At 57.1% G+C, this 19,556-nt stretch overlaps 1 protein-coding gene across 5 annotated transcripts in view; it reads left to right on the plus strand.

Annotated features, from left to right (window-relative positions):
• The window catches only part of SDK1 (sidekick cell adhesion molecule 1), a 728,747-nt gene that overhangs the window by 689,434 nt on the left and 19,757 nt on the right, over positions 1–19,556 (plus strand). For all 5 annotated transcript variants that reach the window (XM_055410401.2, XM_055410402.2, XM_055410400.2 and 2 more), the window contains exons 36-40: positions 2,156–2,271; positions 4,094–4,280; positions 6,060–6,197; positions 10,268–10,429; positions 11,093–11,218. In XM_055410401.2, the coding sequence (XP_055266376.2) occupies positions 2,156–2,271; positions 4,094–4,280; positions 6,060–6,197; positions 10,268–10,429; positions 11,093–11,218 (729 nt within the window). The remainder of the gene's footprint in view (positions 1–2,155; positions 2,272–4,093; positions 4,281–6,059; positions 6,198–10,267; positions 10,430–11,092; positions 11,219–19,556) is intronic.

Below are 19,556 nucleotides of genomic sequence, written 5' to 3' on the forward strand. Positions count from 1 at the left end.
TCCCTTGCGGGGTGTGAACAGGGCGCTTTCCTGCAAGTCCGGGGGGAGGCCCAGAGCCAACAACATAAGTCTAGAAGCCAGCGCACTTTGCTCTGTGTTCACGTCGTTTTCTCTCTCCCCTGCTTTGTGTCCTCATCAGGGACGTCCTTGGTACCGGCAGCGTTTCTCTTTCTCGGGCAGGAAGGCACCATGCTCCAGGACAGGCTGGGGGCCGTGGGAGCCCCGCCCAGGGACGGCAGTGTGGGTGGGCCTGCCGCCCGGGATGGAACTGGGCCAGGGCCGGGGGAGCTCTGCGTCACACACGTCCACCCCCAAGCCACCGTGGGCCCTGGCTCTGCCGTGTCTTCAGGGAGGAAACCTGGGGGCAGTGGACACTCGCACACGGCCCTGACCCACCCCCGGGTGACGGCGGCGTCCCACTCTGCCTTTCCCCATCTAATTGTGCCACAGTCATTTCGCGACAGAGTCGCCGATGGCAAACATGCAAAAGACATTAACTTTATTTATGTTTTGGATTATTAATGCGGCTGTTAAAATTCCTCCAGTTAGTTTTGATTGAATTGTTTTTCTGTGTGATTCTGTTGTTTAATGGAGCGGTAAATAAGAATTTCTGATAATGAGGCCGAGCATCTGTCACAACAACCTGGTGTGGGTTATTAACATTTCCATTAGCGGCGGGGTGGGCCACGGTAATACGGAGCTGCACAGTTAGAGCAGAATGAATAGGCGGTGTCAGGCTGAGTGCGTGTTAATTACTATTTTATTCTGCGCTGGGGGGCGGCGGGGAAGGGGCGACTCGCGAAGGTCGTCCTCTCCGCGGAGGCCCCCTCCAGAGGGACCGCGCCCCGGACTGTCTCCCCCGACGGTGACAGTCCATTTGGTTCCTTCCACTTGTGGCCGTAAACAGACATACTTGAGTCCAAAGGCAAAGCCTGGGCCGCAGGCAGGGCTGCGGGGGCTGAGGGTGCTGTACTGACATCCTGCCCCCCCGCCCCGCAGCCAGGCCCCACCAACAGCTCCGGGGTCCAGCCCGTCGTGGAGTTTGCTGGGAGGGGGGCATCCAGCAGGGAGAAGGGAGCGGCTCCCAGGGGGCAGGGGACAGACCAACCAGCAGGAGTGCCAGGCAGGGAGAAACGTCCCCACACGTACACGTGGGTTGTTTGTCTTGTTCCCAGCTGCCCTGTGGCTGCCGGCAAGGCCACGGCCATGGGGCCCTGTCAGTGACCTTTCACCTGCACAAGTGACCCTGCCAACTCCAGCCCAGCACGGTAGGGTGGGAGGAGGAGCAGAGGGGTGGGTCCTCCTGGGGGAAGTGCGGCGGTGGCCTCTGCGCTCTGTCCCCGAGGAAGGGCGGCCGCGGGTCTGCAGACGTCAGCTCCCCCGGGAGTGGGGCTGCATACCCCGGCGTCCTGAACCCCTGACAGATCACAAATGCCTTTGTTTTTCTTTTCTGGCTGCACTGTGGTGTGCGAGATCTTAGCTCCCCCACCAGGGATCGAACCTGGGCCTCCGGCAGTGAAGGCAGAGTCCTAAACGCTGGACTGCCAGGCCGTTCCCACAGATGGCCTTGGTTTTCTCCGAGTTCCACGTAGAATTTAGCATTTCCCTCGGTTGTGGTTACTGGAAAAGACCCTGATGCTGGGGAAGATTGAGGGCAGGAGGAAAAGGGGGCGACAGAGGTTGGGAGCATCACCAACTCAATGGACGTGAGTCTGAGCAAAGTCTGGGAGATAGTGAAGGACAGGGAAGGCTGGTGTGCTGCAGGCCTTGGGGTCAAAAAGAGTCGGACAGGACTTAACGACTGAACAACTGCAGCAACTCAGTAATGAATGTGATCTGGGGGCCCGGGTCTCCCAGCCGCAGGGCTGCCCCCCACCCGACGCAGCGAGGCTGGAGGTTGCTGAGCCGTCTCTGCTTGTCCCAGGCGACCTCACAGCTCAGTCACGCGCGCGTGGGTTACTGTCTCACCTTTGCTGTCACGAGTGCGTCTGTGTCTCGGTATAATCGCTTTACTTTGGGGTTCTCCAGATTTCACTGTATGCACTTAGAACCGTGGTTCTGAGACAGGTCCATGGTCGTCCTGGCGGGGGTGGGGCCTGGGAGCCTGCGCGGGTGGGCGGGCTTCTCGGCTGACCCTCTGCTCTCTGTCCCACAGCCCCCGCCCAGGCCCCGCAGCGCGTGCAGGTGAACCCGCTCACGGCCAGCCAGCTGGAGGTCGCGTGGGAGCCGCCACCGCCCGAGAGCCAGAACGGGAACATCCAGGGCTACAAGGCAAGCCCCTCGCGTGGCGCGGTCTTCCCTTCCACAGGTGGCCGGGGGCCGGCGGCCTGGGCCCCCCAGCTCACGGCTGCCCCCTGGCTCTCACCGCTCTCTGTGTCCTGCGCCCACACTCGGCGGCCCTCACCCTCAGAGCCAAGGGCATCTCTGAGAGGCTGGACCAGGCTCGGCCCACCTTCCCCCTGGGCCTGGTGGTGGGAGGAGGCTCACTGTATGGCCAGCAGGCCCTCGCTCCCAGGCCGGGCCCCTCCTTGCCCTGTGCCCCCTCAGGGAGTCTCCACCACCTTTGCTGACGGTGCAGGGGGGGCCCTGGGGAGACCAGGCCTTGCCCCCAGCTCCACCCGGTGTCACTACTGGATGCTTCCCAAGTCTTGACTCAGTAGGTCCAGGATGGGGCCCAAAAATGTGCATGTGTGACAAGGTCCCCAGGGGGCCTTGTTCCTGCGGACCTCAGTTTGAGAACCCCGACACTGACCTGTTCTGAGCCCACATTAACTGAATACTCCAGAAGTGGGATGGAAGGAAGGCACCAGGCCATTCCCATAAAAGCATCGGGGATGAACAGTCACACAAGTTGGTGGGGGGCAGGGAGCCCCTCCCAGGGTTCCACCTCCAAGGTCACCCCTGCAGAGGTCAGCCAAAGCCCTCCTGAGGTGAACAGCCCAGGGCCGTCCCTTGCAAACTCCCATATTCCCCAGGGTGAGTCTCCTTGTCTGGTCTGCTGAGCCCCAGGTTGATCCTCAGACTCTATGGGCTCGCCTGCCCTGAGGATGACTATTGGACTGATTAAATGTCCTTCTCAGAATGATTTCTGTAGCTGTTTTGTGAAAAGAAAGGCCTTCCTCCGTGGCAGGGCCGTTAACAATGATTGATGAGGTGACAGCAAGTCCCCTGGGCCTGGAGGCAAGGTGCTATGCATGTGTGTCCAAAGCGTGTTCCGTATTAATAATTTCCCAATAACAGTGTCCTAAACAGATGCTGAACTTGGGTATCGATCTCAGTCTCCAAGTTAGTACAGCCTCTTCGAGCAGAGCGCCTCACCTGGCCAGTTCAGAGTGCAGAAGCTGGAGTGCATCTTGCAGGAGGGATTGAGTGTAGCTAACCCACCAGGGCCGCTCCGGCCTGGCCAGACATGTGGACGCTGGAGATCCGGCCCCCTCCCCGTGCGGCCTCTGCCACTCTGCACATGGGCCAACGGTTCTGACCGCCTGGCCTGGGTTACAGCCACAGAGCCAAGGCAGATCCGCGGGTCGGGGCTATCTCTGGACAGCCTGACTGGCACTGGCCTGGGGCTGTGGTTCTCCGCCAGCTGTCAAGGGAAACAGTTCAGATGACCTTACAAACCCCCACGTGTGGGCATCACGTTCGCCCACGAGTGCATACAAACCAGACACGAGGAAACAGAACCAGGAGAAACACGGGCCACCCAGCAGCACTGAGCCCACCGTGGCCCTTCTGCTCGTCATCTGAGGCTGTTTTAATGTCCACAGTATTGGGTCACATCAATTGAAAGCTTCGGTGGATGTCGGGGTTAAAATGCAGGAGCCTCGAGTGAAGCTGGGGGCTGGAACTGTCCATGGGCTAGAGCAGGGGTTGGGTCGGTCTCCCTTATGTCCAGAAGCCTGGTTCTAAGGCACCTTCCTGCCAGTGACCTCCATCCGCAGGCCCCATCCTCCCGGCCTGGCCTCTGCAGAGGCGCACTTGCCCCCCAGGAGCACTGAGATCACCCCCGGCTCAGTGGCTACCTGTCCCAGGGCTGAGACAGGGCGCCACCCCTCCAAGCCACCCGGCCTCCAGCCTCCGCTCCTCCTGACAGATCTACTACTGGGAGGCGGACAGCCAGAACGACACGGAGAAGATGCGGGTGCTGTTCCTGCCCGAGACCACGGCCAAACTGAAGAACCTCACTAGCCACACCACGTACCTGGTCAGCATCTCGGCCTTCAACGCCGCGGGTGACGGGCCCAGGAGCGAGCCCCAGCCGGGATGCACCCACCAGGCAGGTAGGAGCACATAAGCCTCCTGCCGGCCGCCCACGTCACCCTCCTGCCCTGCCCGCTGCCCCCTTCCTCTGCTCCAGCTCCCCCAGCTCCCCACTCTGCCAGTCCTGAAACCCAGCCCTGTGTAGCCGGAGATTTCTGGGTCTGACCCTCATGGTGTCTCCGGCCCCCAGCCTGGGCCCGCTGCATGGAGCTGCTTGCTGTGAGCCGTGCAGGGCGGTGGAGTGACAGGCTTCCAGCTGCACGAGGCCTCATCCCTCGCAGGCAGGATTTGCCCCAGGCCCCTAGGGGCTTCTCTCAGGTCCAGCTCCCAGAGCGGGGATCCCCTTGTCTGTTGACCTGCTGAGCCTGGGCTGCAGTGTGGGCCCCCCTGGGGCCTCAGCCTCAGAGCGCCCCAGAGGTAGTTGGCCTGCCATCTCTCAGGCACACGCCCCGGGAGTGTCCCAGAGCATTCACGGGCTGCCCTGCTGGGGGTCATGCTGCCCGTGGCCTCCTCTCCTCATCCAGGATGCGGTCTGAGCTGATCACTCACTGTCCTGGTGATTCTCAGGGTCCCCTGTGGCCTGGGGGGCTTTGTGAGGCCGGCCAGGCCTCCCAAGGGAAAGGCGGCTGGGCCTGGGGTCCCAGCAGCTCCGAAGGGCTTTGTGAGATCCAGAGGGTCACAGGCCAACAAAGCAGGTTCAGGAGCCCCTGGGATACAGACCCTCCTCTCGGGGCTGGCCGGGGGTCAGGGAGCAGGCCGACACACCCAAGGCCCCTGTCCACCTGGACTGGAGCCCCAAGCTTCTCCCACCATGTGGGGACTGACGTGCCCCCAGACCCAACATTCTGTGGGTTCAGTCTTCCTGGGAACAGGGGCTCCCGAGTGCTTTGCCCCGCACAAGATGACCACAGCTGGATTGTAGGGGTCGCGCCCTCGGGGCCTGTCAGGCAGTCCCTGCAAGGCCAGGAAGGGGCCATCGTGGACTCTGAGCAGGAAGCAGTCAGGCGGAGCTGTGCGGCTGAGAGCGGGAGGTGGGGACCCTCAGGCACGGTGGGCCCGGCCGGTCGTGGGGCCACAGGACCCCCAGGGAGGGGGTAGGGGGGAGGCGGGGCAGGAGGCACTGGTTTAGTGGGCATTTCTCATCTCCGAGGGGAACCGGGCTGGGGGCACGTCAGTCCCCACGTGGTGGGAGAAGCCTGGGGCTCCAGTCCAGGTGGACAGGGGCCTTGGGTGTGTTGGCCTGCTCCCTGACCCCCGGCCAGCCTCTGCGTCTGCCAGGAAAAAGCATCTCCCCGCTCAGGGTGGCCTGCGAGCTCCCCCATCTCCAGACCAAGGGGCACCGTGAGATGGTTGGGCGCCGGGGGGTCTCAGATGAGGACGCGGTGGGGGTGTCCTCTGGGGCCTCCAGGCCCCACAGCGGGAGAGGAGAGGAGGGCAGAGCCTTCCTCCGTCATCCGCCACAGAGCCTGGCCCGCAGAGGAGCAGGGCTGGAGCTGACAGTGCCATCCTGTTTCTATTAGTCATTTTTGCACCTTTATCATTGTGCTTCTCAGGTTCCTTTGTGCGTAAACACCGTCATTTCCTCTGCTCCTCTCGGGAGGGTTCGAGTTTCCGATTGATGCTGGGAGGTTGGGGATGCTCAGTAAATCTCCTTTACACCCCGCATGGCATTGAGCCTGTGCCGAGGGGAAAATAACATCTAATAAACATCTCTGTTCCGGGCGGAGGCGTGGACACCTATGTAGATGATCTCTTGCTGTAAAAGGAGCTTCAGTGAATGTCCTGTCCTGTTCCTCCAGCTCCCGGGACCCCCAGCTTTTTGACGTTCTCGGAAATAACCTCCACGACACTGAACGTCTCGTGGGGCGAGCCCATAGCGGCCAACGGCATCCTGCAAGGCTACCGAGTGGTGTACGAGCCGCTTGCACCCGTCCAAGGTAAGCCTCGTGGGGCCTGGCACCCACTGTCGACGCAGGAAGAGGTGGGTGAACGGGCCGAGCGCGTGTCGCATTTCGCACAGCCGCCCTTGTGGGGCCCCTGACCCAGGTCTTCACCACCTGCTGCCCCTGAGGCTGCAGGGCTCGTCCCACCCAGGCACCGCGAACCAGAACCACGTGGGCAGCGTGGCCAGAGGAGCCACTGGGCCCAGACCCTGCCCCAGCTGCTCCTCCCGCCACCCTTCATTCTGACGTTTACTCAGTGAGGGTGTTTTGGGAGAGAGGCACACTGTGTGCTCGCAGGATGTTCCCCGACCGGAGACTGAAGCTGAGCCCCAGGGCCCAGAGCACACGCAGGGCTGAGCAGGCCTGTCTCTCTGCCCCTCTGTGTGCCCAGGACCGCGGCGCAGAGGAGGGCGGAGAGCCCCTGGTCACAGACGCAGGCAGACTGTAAAAGTTATGGATTGTTTAATGTCTAGCAGGGAAAGATACCACCCACACGTCTAACGATCCTGGCTCGCCACTTAAAGCGCCGCGATAAACGTTTCCTTTAAAAATAAGCCCATTCAACTAAAACAGGGAGTTGATGTGAAGAAGAAAATTTAAGCCCTAGATTTTATTTCATCGCATCTCAACCACCGTGGACGCCGAGATTCATGGTTATTTTATGAAGTGCTGAGGAAGAAAAAAGGCCTCTCCAATGCACTCCGGCCCAGGCCTCGTGTGCAGCGCCAGTCCCGAGCTGCATCCCAGATCAGACGTGATGCGTGAGGGGCACGCGTCTCAGAAAATCCATGAACTTTGGTAACTAGCAGGAGAGGTGGCGTGTGGACACAGGCTGTCCAACAGCCAAGAGGCCGGGGCCACATCGGCTCAGCCCCACTCAGTCTGGGGACAGGCGGCCTGGGCATGGCTGGGGTCGCGGTCACAGCCCCAGAGGCCCTGGAGGAGAAGGGCCAGGATCTTGCTCGTCTAGCGGCCAGGAAGGGCCAAGAATTACCAAACACCAGCGTTTTGCTTGCCCACATGAGTTGGGGCAGGGACTCAGTGCTCGGTCACGCAGCCACTGCCGCGGTCCTGTCTGGAGCCCAGGTTCCTGACCGGCACGTCCCAGTCCCCGACTCCCGCTCATCTGTCCAGTGCCCTGTCCAGGGCTGGGGCTGCTGCCCTTGACCGTGACAGTACCAGTGACTGGCAGCACCCAGCCTGGCCCAAGGAGCCCTGGGGCCACCTCTACCCCTAGAGCTGCCCTGAACCGGGACCACCCACCCCCCGACAGCTCTGGCCCTGCTCCTGCAGGAGCGAGGCTGACCTCAGGCCTCACGCCTCCCCCAGCCGCCCGGGCAACCAGCACACACCAAATCCCAACCTGTGAACTTCCAGACACGCCCTGCTCACCACCAATCCAGGCCCGCTTCTCAGGATCCCATCCGGAGCCTGCCTGGTCCATGGCCGCTCCCCGAACCCCTGATTCTCCAGTTGTACACGGGCCCGAGCCCTTCTGGCCTCCACGGCCCACAGCCCAGGAAGGTGGGGTCTACCAGGCAGGGCTATAGGGAGGCCGTGCCCAGGTTGGGGCAGGGCTGCTGGTGATGTGTGTGGGGCTGAGCACGGGAAGCCCTTACTCTGGACTCAGCCGGGGGCCTCACACTGGCCAGGGCTGGCTGACAACAGAACAGCAGCCACCTCGGACAGGTGGAGGCTTAGGAAGTATTTGCATGTCCCGAGTCCCCACACCTCGGCCCGTGCCTCCCCAGGGCCCCCCAGTTCCTTGATTATGTATCCCCCCAGCTTAGGGTGGCTGGCCAGTCTGATGGGCGTGCAGGCCTCTTGAGTGGAGGTCTCCTGGAGAAGCCCGGCCCCCGTCACTGTGGGATCCAGGATTCCCGAAGGGAACCATGGAAGTGGTGATGGGGGCTCCAGAAAATTTCAATATGTTTACGTGTCTCAGAGGACCTGGTGTCTCCCAGAGACATGGCTGCAAACACAGGGGCCCCTCAGGTGTCTTCATTCTATGTCAGCCCCCTGTGGTAGCTGGCTGCCCGTGAAGACCACCGAGGATGTGACATGACGTTTACACGTGCGCACACGTGTGTCTGCAGCGAAGACAGTAAACAGAAGTTGTGAAGCAGCGCCCTCGCCCTGGCTGACCCGGCGTGCCCCGCCCCGGGCCCAGACTTGGTGGGCTGCCTTCAGCCCAGGGAGCAGGGTGCCCAGCGTGGATCCAGTGCTGTGTACCCCAGGCCCCAGGAGAGCACGGGGCCGCCCGGGTATCACCCCAGCCCCCAGCCCTCAGAGTACCAGGTCCTGATCTTGGGAATCTGATTCCATGGAAGAGCTGTTTTTATGTTTTCTAAAAATGTGTTTTAAATGGGGAAAGATTGAGGGCAGGAGGAGAAGGGATGACAGAGGATAAGATGGTTGGATGGCATCACCGACTCCATGGACATGAGTTTTAGCAAACTCCAGGAGACGGTGAAGGACAAGGAAGCCTGGCGTGCTGCAGTCTTTGCAATCGCAAAGAGTCAGACACGGCTGAGCTACTGAACATCAACAACAACAAAACGTTTTCAATGGAAGTATTGTAGGGAATTGCACCATGCGGCTTTGTAGTGTAGCACACGGGTTTAAAGTGGACTGAACACGATTCTGCCGTGGTTGGGACAGGATGGCAGTCGGGGGGACAGAGTTCACAAAATCTGTGCCCGGGGTTAGTTCTACTCTAAGGAGAAAGAAGACCCGTCTGGAGAGATGGAGCTGAGGGGCAGCATCGCTGGGCAGAAACAGCCCTGCTTCTCCAGTGAAAAGCTCCAACCAGGCAAAAGCAGCCAGAATCGCTGTGAAATAATTGGGAAGAGAATGATTTAGCTGAACAAGTGTATGATAAAAGGCGTGATGTGAAAGCAGTAAGCCATGAAAAGGGACGCTGGGACCTAAAGGATTGGAGGGATTTGCTCTGGTGACTTGGAAGCTGGACACATTTTGCACAAAGACACGCTTTTTTGGGCTCTTCTGAGGTCAAGGCCACCCCAGGACTCAAGGTGCAGAGAACACTGGCCGTTCACAGTGAGCACAGGCAGGCAGCCCACAGTCTTGGGAAGCCCAGTGGTCCTCTGTGTGGGGGACGCAGTGGGCTGGACCCTGGACCCTGGACAGCAGGCACTGGGCTCAACTCGTCCACACGCCCTCTGCTGACTGAACCCACCGCAGCCTGACACCCCACCCAGAGGTGCCCAACAGCCATCAGCGGATTGGAGGCTCTGAGAAGTCCCACAGTCTAGAGCTTCTGTAGCTTTTTTGTTCGAATGCCTCATTTTCGAACTTGTCATAAAGAACCGTATGTTCCCTTCTGGAAAAGTCTGCATTCATGTATTTTTCAGGATGTATCTTCCTCCCAAAATATTGAAGCTGTTTTCTAATTAAACGCCGTGAAACCACCATCACGCGCGCTTTGTCCCCATGTCTGAGGGCAAGGGCTCCATGCCGCCCCGGTCTCTGGGTGGAGGCACCACTATTTGCGGTGACAGGTTCTCCATCCTCGTGTGAAGTCCCAGCTGAAGCTGTGCTTGTCGCGCGTGGCCGAGGCCTGTACACCACAGGGTGGTCCCCACTGGGTAGGGGGGAAGGGGGTGCACCTTTATCCCCAGAAGTTTTCCTGAGTCTTCCTCTCCCACGATCTCTGCTCCAGGACTGAGTTGGGAAGCCCGAGGTCGCCTCCGACGTGACCCAGGACTTTGTGGGAAGGGGCCCTCCAGACCCCAAGGCACTGCCCTCCGGTGGTGCTGGTCGCTGGGGGTCTCTGCCCCCGACATGACCAGCGAGGCTGACCGCCTCCTTCCACATGTTGTCAGGGCGTTTCTTCCCTTGTCAGCACCGCTTATCAAGCTTAGACTCTAATTGCACTTATCTGTGCTGAAAATTGGCCATTATCACCACATAAACGCCTCCTAATTGTAAGAAATACTTCCTTAGCAGACCGAGGGGCCTCCGCCATTGTTATCGGAGGCGGGCAGGCAGGCGGGGCTCAGGGTCTCTCTGAATCCGCCCCCTCCCCGTTCCTGCGGCTCTAGGGGTCAGCAAAGTGGTGACCGTGGACGTGAAGGGGAACTGGCCACGCTGGCTGAAGGTGCGGGACCTCACCAAGGGAGTCACCTACTTCTTCCGCGTGCAGGCGCGGACCATCGCTTACGGGCCCGAGCTGCAGGCCAACGTCACGGCCGGGCCGGCCGAGGGTGAGTAGCCAGCCCTCTTCGTCCTCTTACGGGTTTGTCTGCACTCCAGCGAGCCGCCGTGGCTGCTCAGAACTGGCTTCAGCTCAGGCCTCTTTGGGTCCCAGCGTCTTTTTTTTTTTTTAATTTTGGCTGCACCCCATGCCATGTGGGACCTTGGATCCCTGACCAGGGATCAGCCCAGGGCCCCATGCAGTGGAAGCGCAGAGTCCTAACCGCCGGGCCCCCGGGGGAGTCTCTTGGCCCTGTCTTGAAAAGCACGCGTTAATGCGAGTGTCTGCACGTGGACACAGTGTAGAAGAGCACATTCCTCGGCGCGTCAAGTTTGTATTTCTTTCCTGGGAAAAATAAGTGCTTTCAATTCAAGATACACAAGAAAAGGTTGAAGTTTTCACACATGAGGCTGAGCCAAGGTTTCCACTTCAGAAACGACCTTGGCCTCTGTTTACGGAGGTGCTTACGGAGGTGAGGCCAGGCCAGCGGATCCAGGGGGCACCTCCACGCCTCACCTCCCTTGATCCTCTGATGGACCCTGTGAGGCCTGCGTCGGCCCCCACCCCACCCCCACTTTCTCGAGGAGGAACCTGAGAGTGAGCATGGTGGCCCTGCCTGGAGAGCCTCTGTGGGTGAGGAGTCCCCAAAGCCCCCGCTCTGCTCTGTCCACAGGGTCCCCGGGCTCCCCTCGAGACGTCTCGGTCACCAAATCCACCTCTGAGCTGACCCTGCACTGGACGGAGGGCCGGGCCGGCAGGACGCCCACCACGGGCTACGTCATCGAGGCCAGACCCTCAGGTAGGGTGGGCGCCACCCCGAAACCGTGTCCCTGCGTCCGTAGAAGGGGGGCCGTGTCCAAGCCGCAGGCCCGCCGGGCACAGTGTCTCCCTGATGACAAGGGGACGGAGGGGGTGATGCTGCAATGGGAGTCTCCCTCTCACTCCCCGCCCTCTCTTTTCATAACCATGACTGTGCTCGTAACCTCACGGGCATCAGTCCCACGACAAGGTGGCCACGCGAGCCGGGTTTCGGGGAGGCCGACCGTCACTCGATACACGTGCTTGAGGACTTAGGGCCCCTCACCAGGGACACCCGCGAGTGGCTCCGAGACAGGCTGAGGGTCTCGGTGGACCGCGTCCTGCTTGGCCCCTCACTGCGAGCCTTCCTGCCAGGAGTGGCGCCCATGTGCCCTGCTGAGGGCAGAGCTGAGGCCCACCCGCCCCCGTACGCCCTGAGGGGCCCCTTCCCTCTGCACAGTTCATACCTTTTGTTGTCATTCAGCCGCTCAGTCGTGTCCAACTCTTGGCGTCCATCACCAGCTCCCGGAGTTTGCCCAAACGCATGTCCATCGGGTCGGTGATGCCCTCCCACTATCTCATCCTCTGTCACCCCCTTCTCCTCCTGCCCTCCATCTTTCCCAGCATCAGGGTCTTTCCAGTGAGCGGGCTCTTGGCATCAGGTGGACGAAGTATTGGAGCTTCAACTTTTAGGAAAGACATATTGGAAAATGAACTCCTGATGGGTTAAGTCTGCTGTTACGGCAGGGGGTGGGGGCGCCACCCACCGCACGTGTTCACTGTGATCTTCAGACGGCTGCACAGCTCAGCATGCGGGTGAGCATGCCTGGTGGGCCAGCGTCACACTCAGAAAGCAAATTGCCTCCCTCTAGATGGAGTCCAGTTCTGGGCACATTTCAGACTACGGTCTAACGCAGCTATTAGACCCGGAGGAAGGGGCCCTGAAGCTTCAGACCCCAGTGTCACAGGCGCCCCTCCCCCCCAGCAAACTGGTTCTGAGAGGTTCCTAATTAGAAGTGCCTTCTAGAAACGTATAGGGAAAAACCTAGTCCATAAACCATGACAGTTCTATGAAACGTGAACGATTCTTTGGCTCCCACACCCACGCTCAGCCCCTAGCCTGGGGCCCGGCCAGTTTCTCATAAGCAGGGTGTTTGTCCTGTGCCGGAAACAGAGGGCCTCCAATCTGTGGCAGGCCCAGGCTCAGCCAGCACCGTGGCTAAAAGGCCCCTGAGGTCTGGGCCCAAACGAGGCTGTGGAGGCCATGCTGACCTAAAGGTAGCAAACTGTTTGCCCCTCAAATCCAGGGGTCACCCTGCTCCCTCCCCAGGCCCCTGCGGTGTTCATGGACAGAATTCTGGGGCTCCAGCCATTTAGATGGGAGAAAAATATGTTTTTATCTTCACTAACCTCTAACTGAAAGTAATACTTCCTTCACTTATAAACACACGTTAGCTTCCTTTGCTACTGTAACCAAGCACCGAACACAGGATGGCTTAAATAATAGAGTCGTGCCATCTCTCAGTTCCGGAGGCGGGAAGTCTCAGATCAAGGTGTCGGCAGGGCTGGTTCCCGAGGGGAGCCGAGGCGGGCGTGAGATCCGGTCCAGCGCCTCCCCTGGCTCCCGGCGCGTCGCCCACAGCCTCTGCGTTGCCTTGGCTTGTGGCGGAAGCATCACCCAGGTCCTGACCTTCCTCATCACCTGGCCTCCTCCCCGTGTTCCTGCCTGCGTCCAAATGCCCCCTTTTTATTTATTTTATTACTATTTTGGACGTGCTGGGTCTGCGTTGCTGTGCGTGAGCGTTCTCCAGGCGCAGAGAGTGGGGACCACTCTCTAGTTTTGGTGTGTGGCTTCCCTCACTGCAGAGCACGGGCTCTAGGCAGGCGGGCTCAGCAGCTGTGGGCCCCGGGCTTGGTTACTCCGTGGCATGTGGGATCTTCTCAGAGCAGGGGTCGAACCCGTGTCCCGTGTACTGGCAGGTGGATTCTTAGCCACTGGATCACCACAGAAGTCCCTAATTTCCCCTTCTTAGAAGGGCCCCAGTCATATGGAACTAGGACCCACCCTCATGAGTGCATCTTAATTACATCTGCAGAGACCCTATTTCCAAGTAAGATCATGTTCTGAGAGCCTGAGGATCAGGCCTCGAGGGTGTGACTGACAAGGGGGTGCAATTCAGTCCACGACAGGAGGTGAGAGGCCCCCTAAGTCACCGCAGCAGCTGTGAGGCGCGGGCAGCAGGAGTCACGGCCGCGTCCGCGTCCCGTGCCAGCCGTGGAGAGACTCCCCCGCATCCTTCACACTCGTCCTCACGTTGGAATTACGTCGTCCGCAGACCCTGCTCTACCTCCTTATCCGAGGAATTTGTGACGAAGCGAAGACTTCCGAGCTCCCTGGGATGGGGATGTCACGGAAAGCCATGTTTCTCTACCACATCTTCCAAAGACCACACAGGTTACCAAGGGTGCCGAGAAGGCCCTCGTGACCCAGACCTGCCTCGCAGCCTGAGGCGGACATGGCTGTGAACTTCTGGTTACCGCCAGGCACTTAGGAGCATCACCAGTGTAAGTCGTTTCCTTCTCCACTGTTTTTCACACGTCTAAAACCACTCTGAGATGGGGTCCTTCAAAGTCAGCCGGCTGTCAGAGGGTCCACGGCACCGAGCAAAGCTAAGGAAGCCTTGGTCTCGAGCAGGGGACCCCAGGTCCTCAGCCTCCGTGATCTAATGCCTGATGTCTGAGGTGGAGCTGATATAATCACAATAGAAAGAAAGTGTGCAACAAACGCAGCGCTTGAATCATCCTGAAACCCCCCTCCCGCCCGCCCTGTCCATGGAGAAACTGTCCTCCAGGAAACCCGTCCCTGCTGTCAAAAAGGTTGGCGACCACTAGAGAGGAGTCGCACCCGAGACGCTTCCCGAGTCGCTTCCTCCTACCTGAAAGCAGGCTGCCAGCAATTTCCCTTCTCCAGCGGCCGACTGGACCAGGGCAGGCTGACTCGCTCACCGTCCAGCCTCTGAAAGTCGAGAAAGACGCCCCCTGCACTCCAGGATAGAGGCCCGCAGCTGCTTGGAGTCAGATGAAACGCTGTTACGGATTGTCAATGTTTAAACACCTTGCCGGTACCGTGAGCTTTGGAGCTCAGCTGTCATCTGTTACAGGCCTCATTGCACAGAGAGTTAAATGCAGCACCATCTTGCTGCCGCCCCCCGAGCCCTCTGTAGGGCAGTGGAATCTGAAGGGAGCTTGGTTGTGGCGTGTGCACCCTTGGGAGGGAGTTTTTGCTCAGAAGCTGCCCAGGGTTTGGGAAGACTGAGCCCATTTTGGGGAGGCCTCAGGGGCCCCAGGCTGCCTACTGTTCACCCACCAGTCTCATCTCCATCTTGCCCTGAAAGGCACAGAGCTCGCCCACTTGGCTGGTCCAAGGAGGGCGGCCAGCAGGCCTGGACAACCCGGGCAGGCAGCCGTGCAGCCTTGAGTGTCTGCATTTTAACCACAGCCAATTCTGCTGATGATCAGACAGTGATCAAGACCATCCCCAAGAAAAATAAATGCAAAAAGACAAAACGGTTGTCTGAGGAGGCCTTACAAATAGCTGAGAAGAGAAGTGAAAGGCAAAGGAGAAAAGGGAAGATATAAGCATCTGAATGCAGAGTTCCAAAAGATAGCAAGGAGAGATAAGAGAACCTTCCTCGGTGGTCAGTGCAAAGACATAGAGGAAGACAGTAGAATGGGAAAGACTAGAGATCTCTTCAAGAGAATTAGAGATTCCAAGGGAACATTTCATGCAAAGATGGGCTCGATAAAGGACAGAAATGGTGTGGACCTAACAGAAGCAGAAGATGTTAAGAAGAGGTGGCAAGAATATACAGAAGAACTGTACCAAAAAAGATCTTCACGACGAAGATAATCACAATGGTGTGAACACTCACCTAGAGCCAGACATCCTGGAATGTGAAGTCAAGTGAGCCTTAGGAATCATCAATGCAAACAAAGTTAGTGGAGGTGGTGGAATTCCAGTTGAGCTATTTCAGATCCTAAACGATGATGCTGTGAAAGTGCTGCACTCAATATGCCAGCAAATTCAGAAAACTCAGCAGTGGCCACAGGACTGGAAAAGGTCAGTTTTCATTCCAATCCCAAAGAAAGGCAATGCCAAAGAATGCACAATTGCACTCATTTCACACACTAATAAAGTCATGCTCAAAATTCTCCAAGCCAGGCTTCAGCAATATGTGAACCGTGAACTTCCAGATGTTCAAGCTGGATTTAGAAAAGGCAGAGGCACCAGATATCAAATTGCCAACATCTGTCGGATCATTGAAAAAGTGAGAGAGTTCCAGGAAAACATCTATTTCTGCTTTCTTGACTATGCCAGAGCTTTTGACTATGTGGATCACAACAAACTGTGGAAAATTCTTCAAGAGATGGGAATACCAGAACACCTGACCTGCCTCCTGAGAAACCTGTATGCAGGTCAGGAAGCAACAGTTAGAACTGGACATGGAAAAACAGACTGGTTCCAAATCGGGAAAGGAGTATGTCAAGGCTATATATTGTCACCCTGCTTATTTAACTTATATGCAGAGTACACCATGAGAAATGCTGGGCTGCATGCAGCACAAGCTGGAATCAAGATTGCCGGGAGAAATATCAATAACCTCAGATATGCAGATGACACCACCTTTATGGCAGAAAGTGAAGAACTCAAGAGCCTCTTGATGAAAGTGAAAGAGGAGAGTGAAAAAGTTGGTTTAAAGCTCAACATTCAGAAAACTAAGATCATGGCATCTGGTCCCATCACTTCATGGGAAATAGATGGGGAAACAGTGGAAACAGTGTCAGACTTTATTTTTTTGGGCTCTAAAATCACTGCCGATGCTGACTGCAGCCATGAAATTAAAAGATGCTTACTCCTTGGAAGGAAAGTTATGACCAACCTAGACAGCATATTAAAAAGCAGAGACATTACTTTGCCAACAAAGGTCCGTCTAGTCATGGCTATGGTTTTTTCAGTAGTCACGTATGGATGTGAGAGTTGGACTATAAAGAAAGCTGAATGCCGAAGAATTGATGCTTTTGAACTGTGGTGTTGGAGAAGACTCTTGAGAGTCCCTTGGACAGCAAGGAGATCCAACGAGTCCATCCTAAAGGAGATCAGTCCTGGGTGTTCATTGGAAGGACTGATGCTGAAGCTGAAGCTCCAATACTTTGACCACCTGATGACAAGAACTGACTCACTGGAAAAGACCCTGATGCTGGGAAAGGTTGAAGGCAGGAAGAGAAGGGGACAACAGAGGATGAGATGGTTGGATGACATCACCGACTCAATGGACATGAGTTTGAGCAAGCTCCAGGAGTTGGTGCTGAACAAGGAAGCCTGACGTGCTGCAGTCCATGGGGTCACGAAGAGTCGGACACAACTGAGCTACTGAACTACACTGAACTGAATTCTGCTGATGCTATGACACGAACACCCCAAACTGAACAGCTACTAAGGAAATTTGCACAGGGCTAGAACGCAGACTCCCTCTCAGTCCTGGAGAAGGGTGGTCAGCAAGCATGGACTTGGCCCCAAACCCCGTCGGACAGTCCTGCCTGAGGTTCACTTCTCGGGTTTCGAGAAGGTTTCCTCCCAGGCGGTGTTGCTAAGCTCCAGGGAAGGCAGTGGGAACTGTGCAGTGGGCATATGCAGCTGATTTATTTACACAAATTATTCCGAGGCGTTTTACTGTGTAGATCAAGAGGCCTCATTTACATATTTACACAATAGGCGGGAATGGCAATGAAGGAGCTATAAATATATTTTCCTCTCCAAAGCAGCCGTGAAATATACATATTTAGGATGTGCCGAATGCAAGGCAGACGTTGTGTTGCTTTTTTCACAGATAATGTATTTAGCCCGGAGGTGGGCGCGGGTGAGGTGGATTACGGTCCTTGGTCCCTGGGGGGGGTATTCCCCCCAAAATTTCAGTCCTCCTGGGAGCCCCCCAGGCCCCTGCCCACTCATTCTGTCCACTTGTAGTCTTTGACTGCAGGACTTTTCAGCTGAACTAAGGAAAACATCAGTGTTTTGCCAAAGGTTTTAAAAAATCCACGGAAGTCGCTGAGTCAGCACCCTCAGCACGAGCTCTGTGGCTACAGTTCTCTCTTTGCCACCGGCCTGTGTTCACACCCGTCTCCCTCACAGCCCCCGGCGACAGCCAGTCAGCCTCTGCGGACGTTTAGTCCAGGACAGGGCCCCATCACAGGCCATTCTTTGCATTTCAACATTCATCTCGTGGGTCCTGCCTTAAATACGGACCAGATGAAATAACATTTTTTTAAATCAGATGTATTTAGCCTCAAGTTTAATCTCCACCATGTCAGTTAAATTTCAGACCCAGACCATTTATACAAAGAGAAATGGCAGCATTCAAGAAATAAACAGGCTTCCCCAGGGATTCAGTAGTGAAAAATCCACCTGCCAGCGCAGGAGGCCTGACCTGGGTTGAAGATCCCCAGAGAAGGACGTGGCAACCCACCCCAGTATTCTTGCCTGGGAAATCCCCTGGACGGAGGCGTCTGGCGGGCTACAGTCTATGGCGTTGCAAGAGAGTCAGATACGACTTAGCAACTAAACAACAAATAAACAGCTGCGGGCTCAGAACTGCAAGCCGCCGTCGCGCGTTCATCGTGTGAGTGAGTGGCACCAGCAATCTCGGGCCGTGAATGACCATTTCATTCAGTGTGGAGACTGTCTAACTGTCCAGGAAATCAGACTTTTGCATTGGCATCTGCCTGCGCTTCTGGGTGTTGGGGGACCCACGGAGCACAGACCTCGGGATGTGCCTGCACTGGGCCGGGCTCTGGTCAGGAGGGAGGTCTTCCTGGGTCCCAGTGCTGAGAATGTCTTCCCAGAGACATGGGCTTCCTGCCGCCACCAGGTGAGGAGGGAGGTGCTGGCCCCGAAAGCGAAGAGTCGCCTTGCTCCGCTCCCCAGAAACAAGCTGGTCTGGGAGGCAGCCTGTGTGGACAGAGGGTGCCTGCTTCCCTCGAGGCCATTCAGAATTAGCCATCTTCCTGTTTTAGGAAACAAATACTGCCATAGGGCAGCCCAGACCAGGAGCTTCTGTCTTTAAAGGAAAACCGCCGGCCAGGCCTCGTTGTGTGGGTGGAGTCAGCGCAGATGGAGGCGTGTGAGCGGAGTGGTTTATCCAGCAACATTCTGCAGCATTCATTTCTCAGCGGCTCCCCCACCTTCTCACTCACTCTGGCGTTTTCCCAACAGTGTTTCAGTAACAGGAGTCCAGGAAGGTGCCGGGGGTCCCCGAAGGGGGGCTGGGCCCAGCAGACACTGCGAACAACCCAACAGAGACGTCACGTGGCCCCAGCCTGAAGGTCAGCATCACCACCAGGAAGGTCACAGGCCTGGTCCTCAGGCCTGGGGTGTCAGCCACCCAGGGATGTGGCTTCGGAAACCACAGCCACTGTTCCCCTCAGGCCAATCCGAGCTCCCCACGAGGGTGGGGATGGGAAGCTGGCTGGGGTCTCCGGGGCACCCGGTGGGGTAGCCTCACCTGGGGTCTGAGAGCGGGCTAAGCACATCCCCAGAAGCACACAAGGGCCTGCACGCCCCTCAAATGTTGATCGAGATGGACATTCAAGCCCAGGGATTATCCTGGTGCGTGGAAAATCAGTTACACAAATCTCATTATGCTTAATAGTTCTGTAATGTTATTTTCCCCCCTAATTTGTAGACATACTTTTCTCCATCATTGACCTGTTGAGATATTTAATGACACAGTACAGATGAGGGCAACGGCCAGCAGTAGAGAGGCAGAGTGGACGTCCCAGCAGCCACCAGGGGTTTCTGCCGGCCACGATCACGGCGTGAGCATCAGTGCAGATAAACAGCCGAGAGGGCTACAAGTGGAGCCAACAATGCTGAGTATGCCGGTTTTGCAAAGGCAGAATTAAGCAGAACAAAAATGCAAACTTTCTTCTATTAATTCAGAAGGAAATTCTCTTGGTATGACTCCCTCCTCTCTCAGCGTTTTTCCGTGTAAAGTAAATCGTCATGTGTTGGGATTCTGTATCAATATTTTAAAAACCTTTTTATAAAAAATATACATAATTCCTGGAGCTATGACAGAGCATTTAAAATAAAATGTGGCCTCTGGGTGACGGGAGAGGAAGGGGAAATAATTTTTTTTTTTTCTTCAAGTAGCAGGAAAGTATTACAGAAACCTTAGTGCCAAGGACGCTCAGAGAACCCGCTGCAGAAGTGCTCCAGCTGCTGAGGACAGTCTGGGAGTACCTTTCACGGTCTTGATAGTCCCTTAAATACAGCTGGTTTG

The sequence above is a fragment of the Moschus berezovskii genome, chromosome 27, assembly GCF_049115385.1.
Source record: "Moschus berezovskii isolate FMDL1 chromosome 27, NW_MosBer_1.0, whole genome shotgun sequence".
In the NCBI taxonomy this organism is placed as follows: Eukaryota; Metazoa; Chordata; class Mammalia; order Artiodactyla; family Moschidae; genus Moschus; species Moschus berezovskii.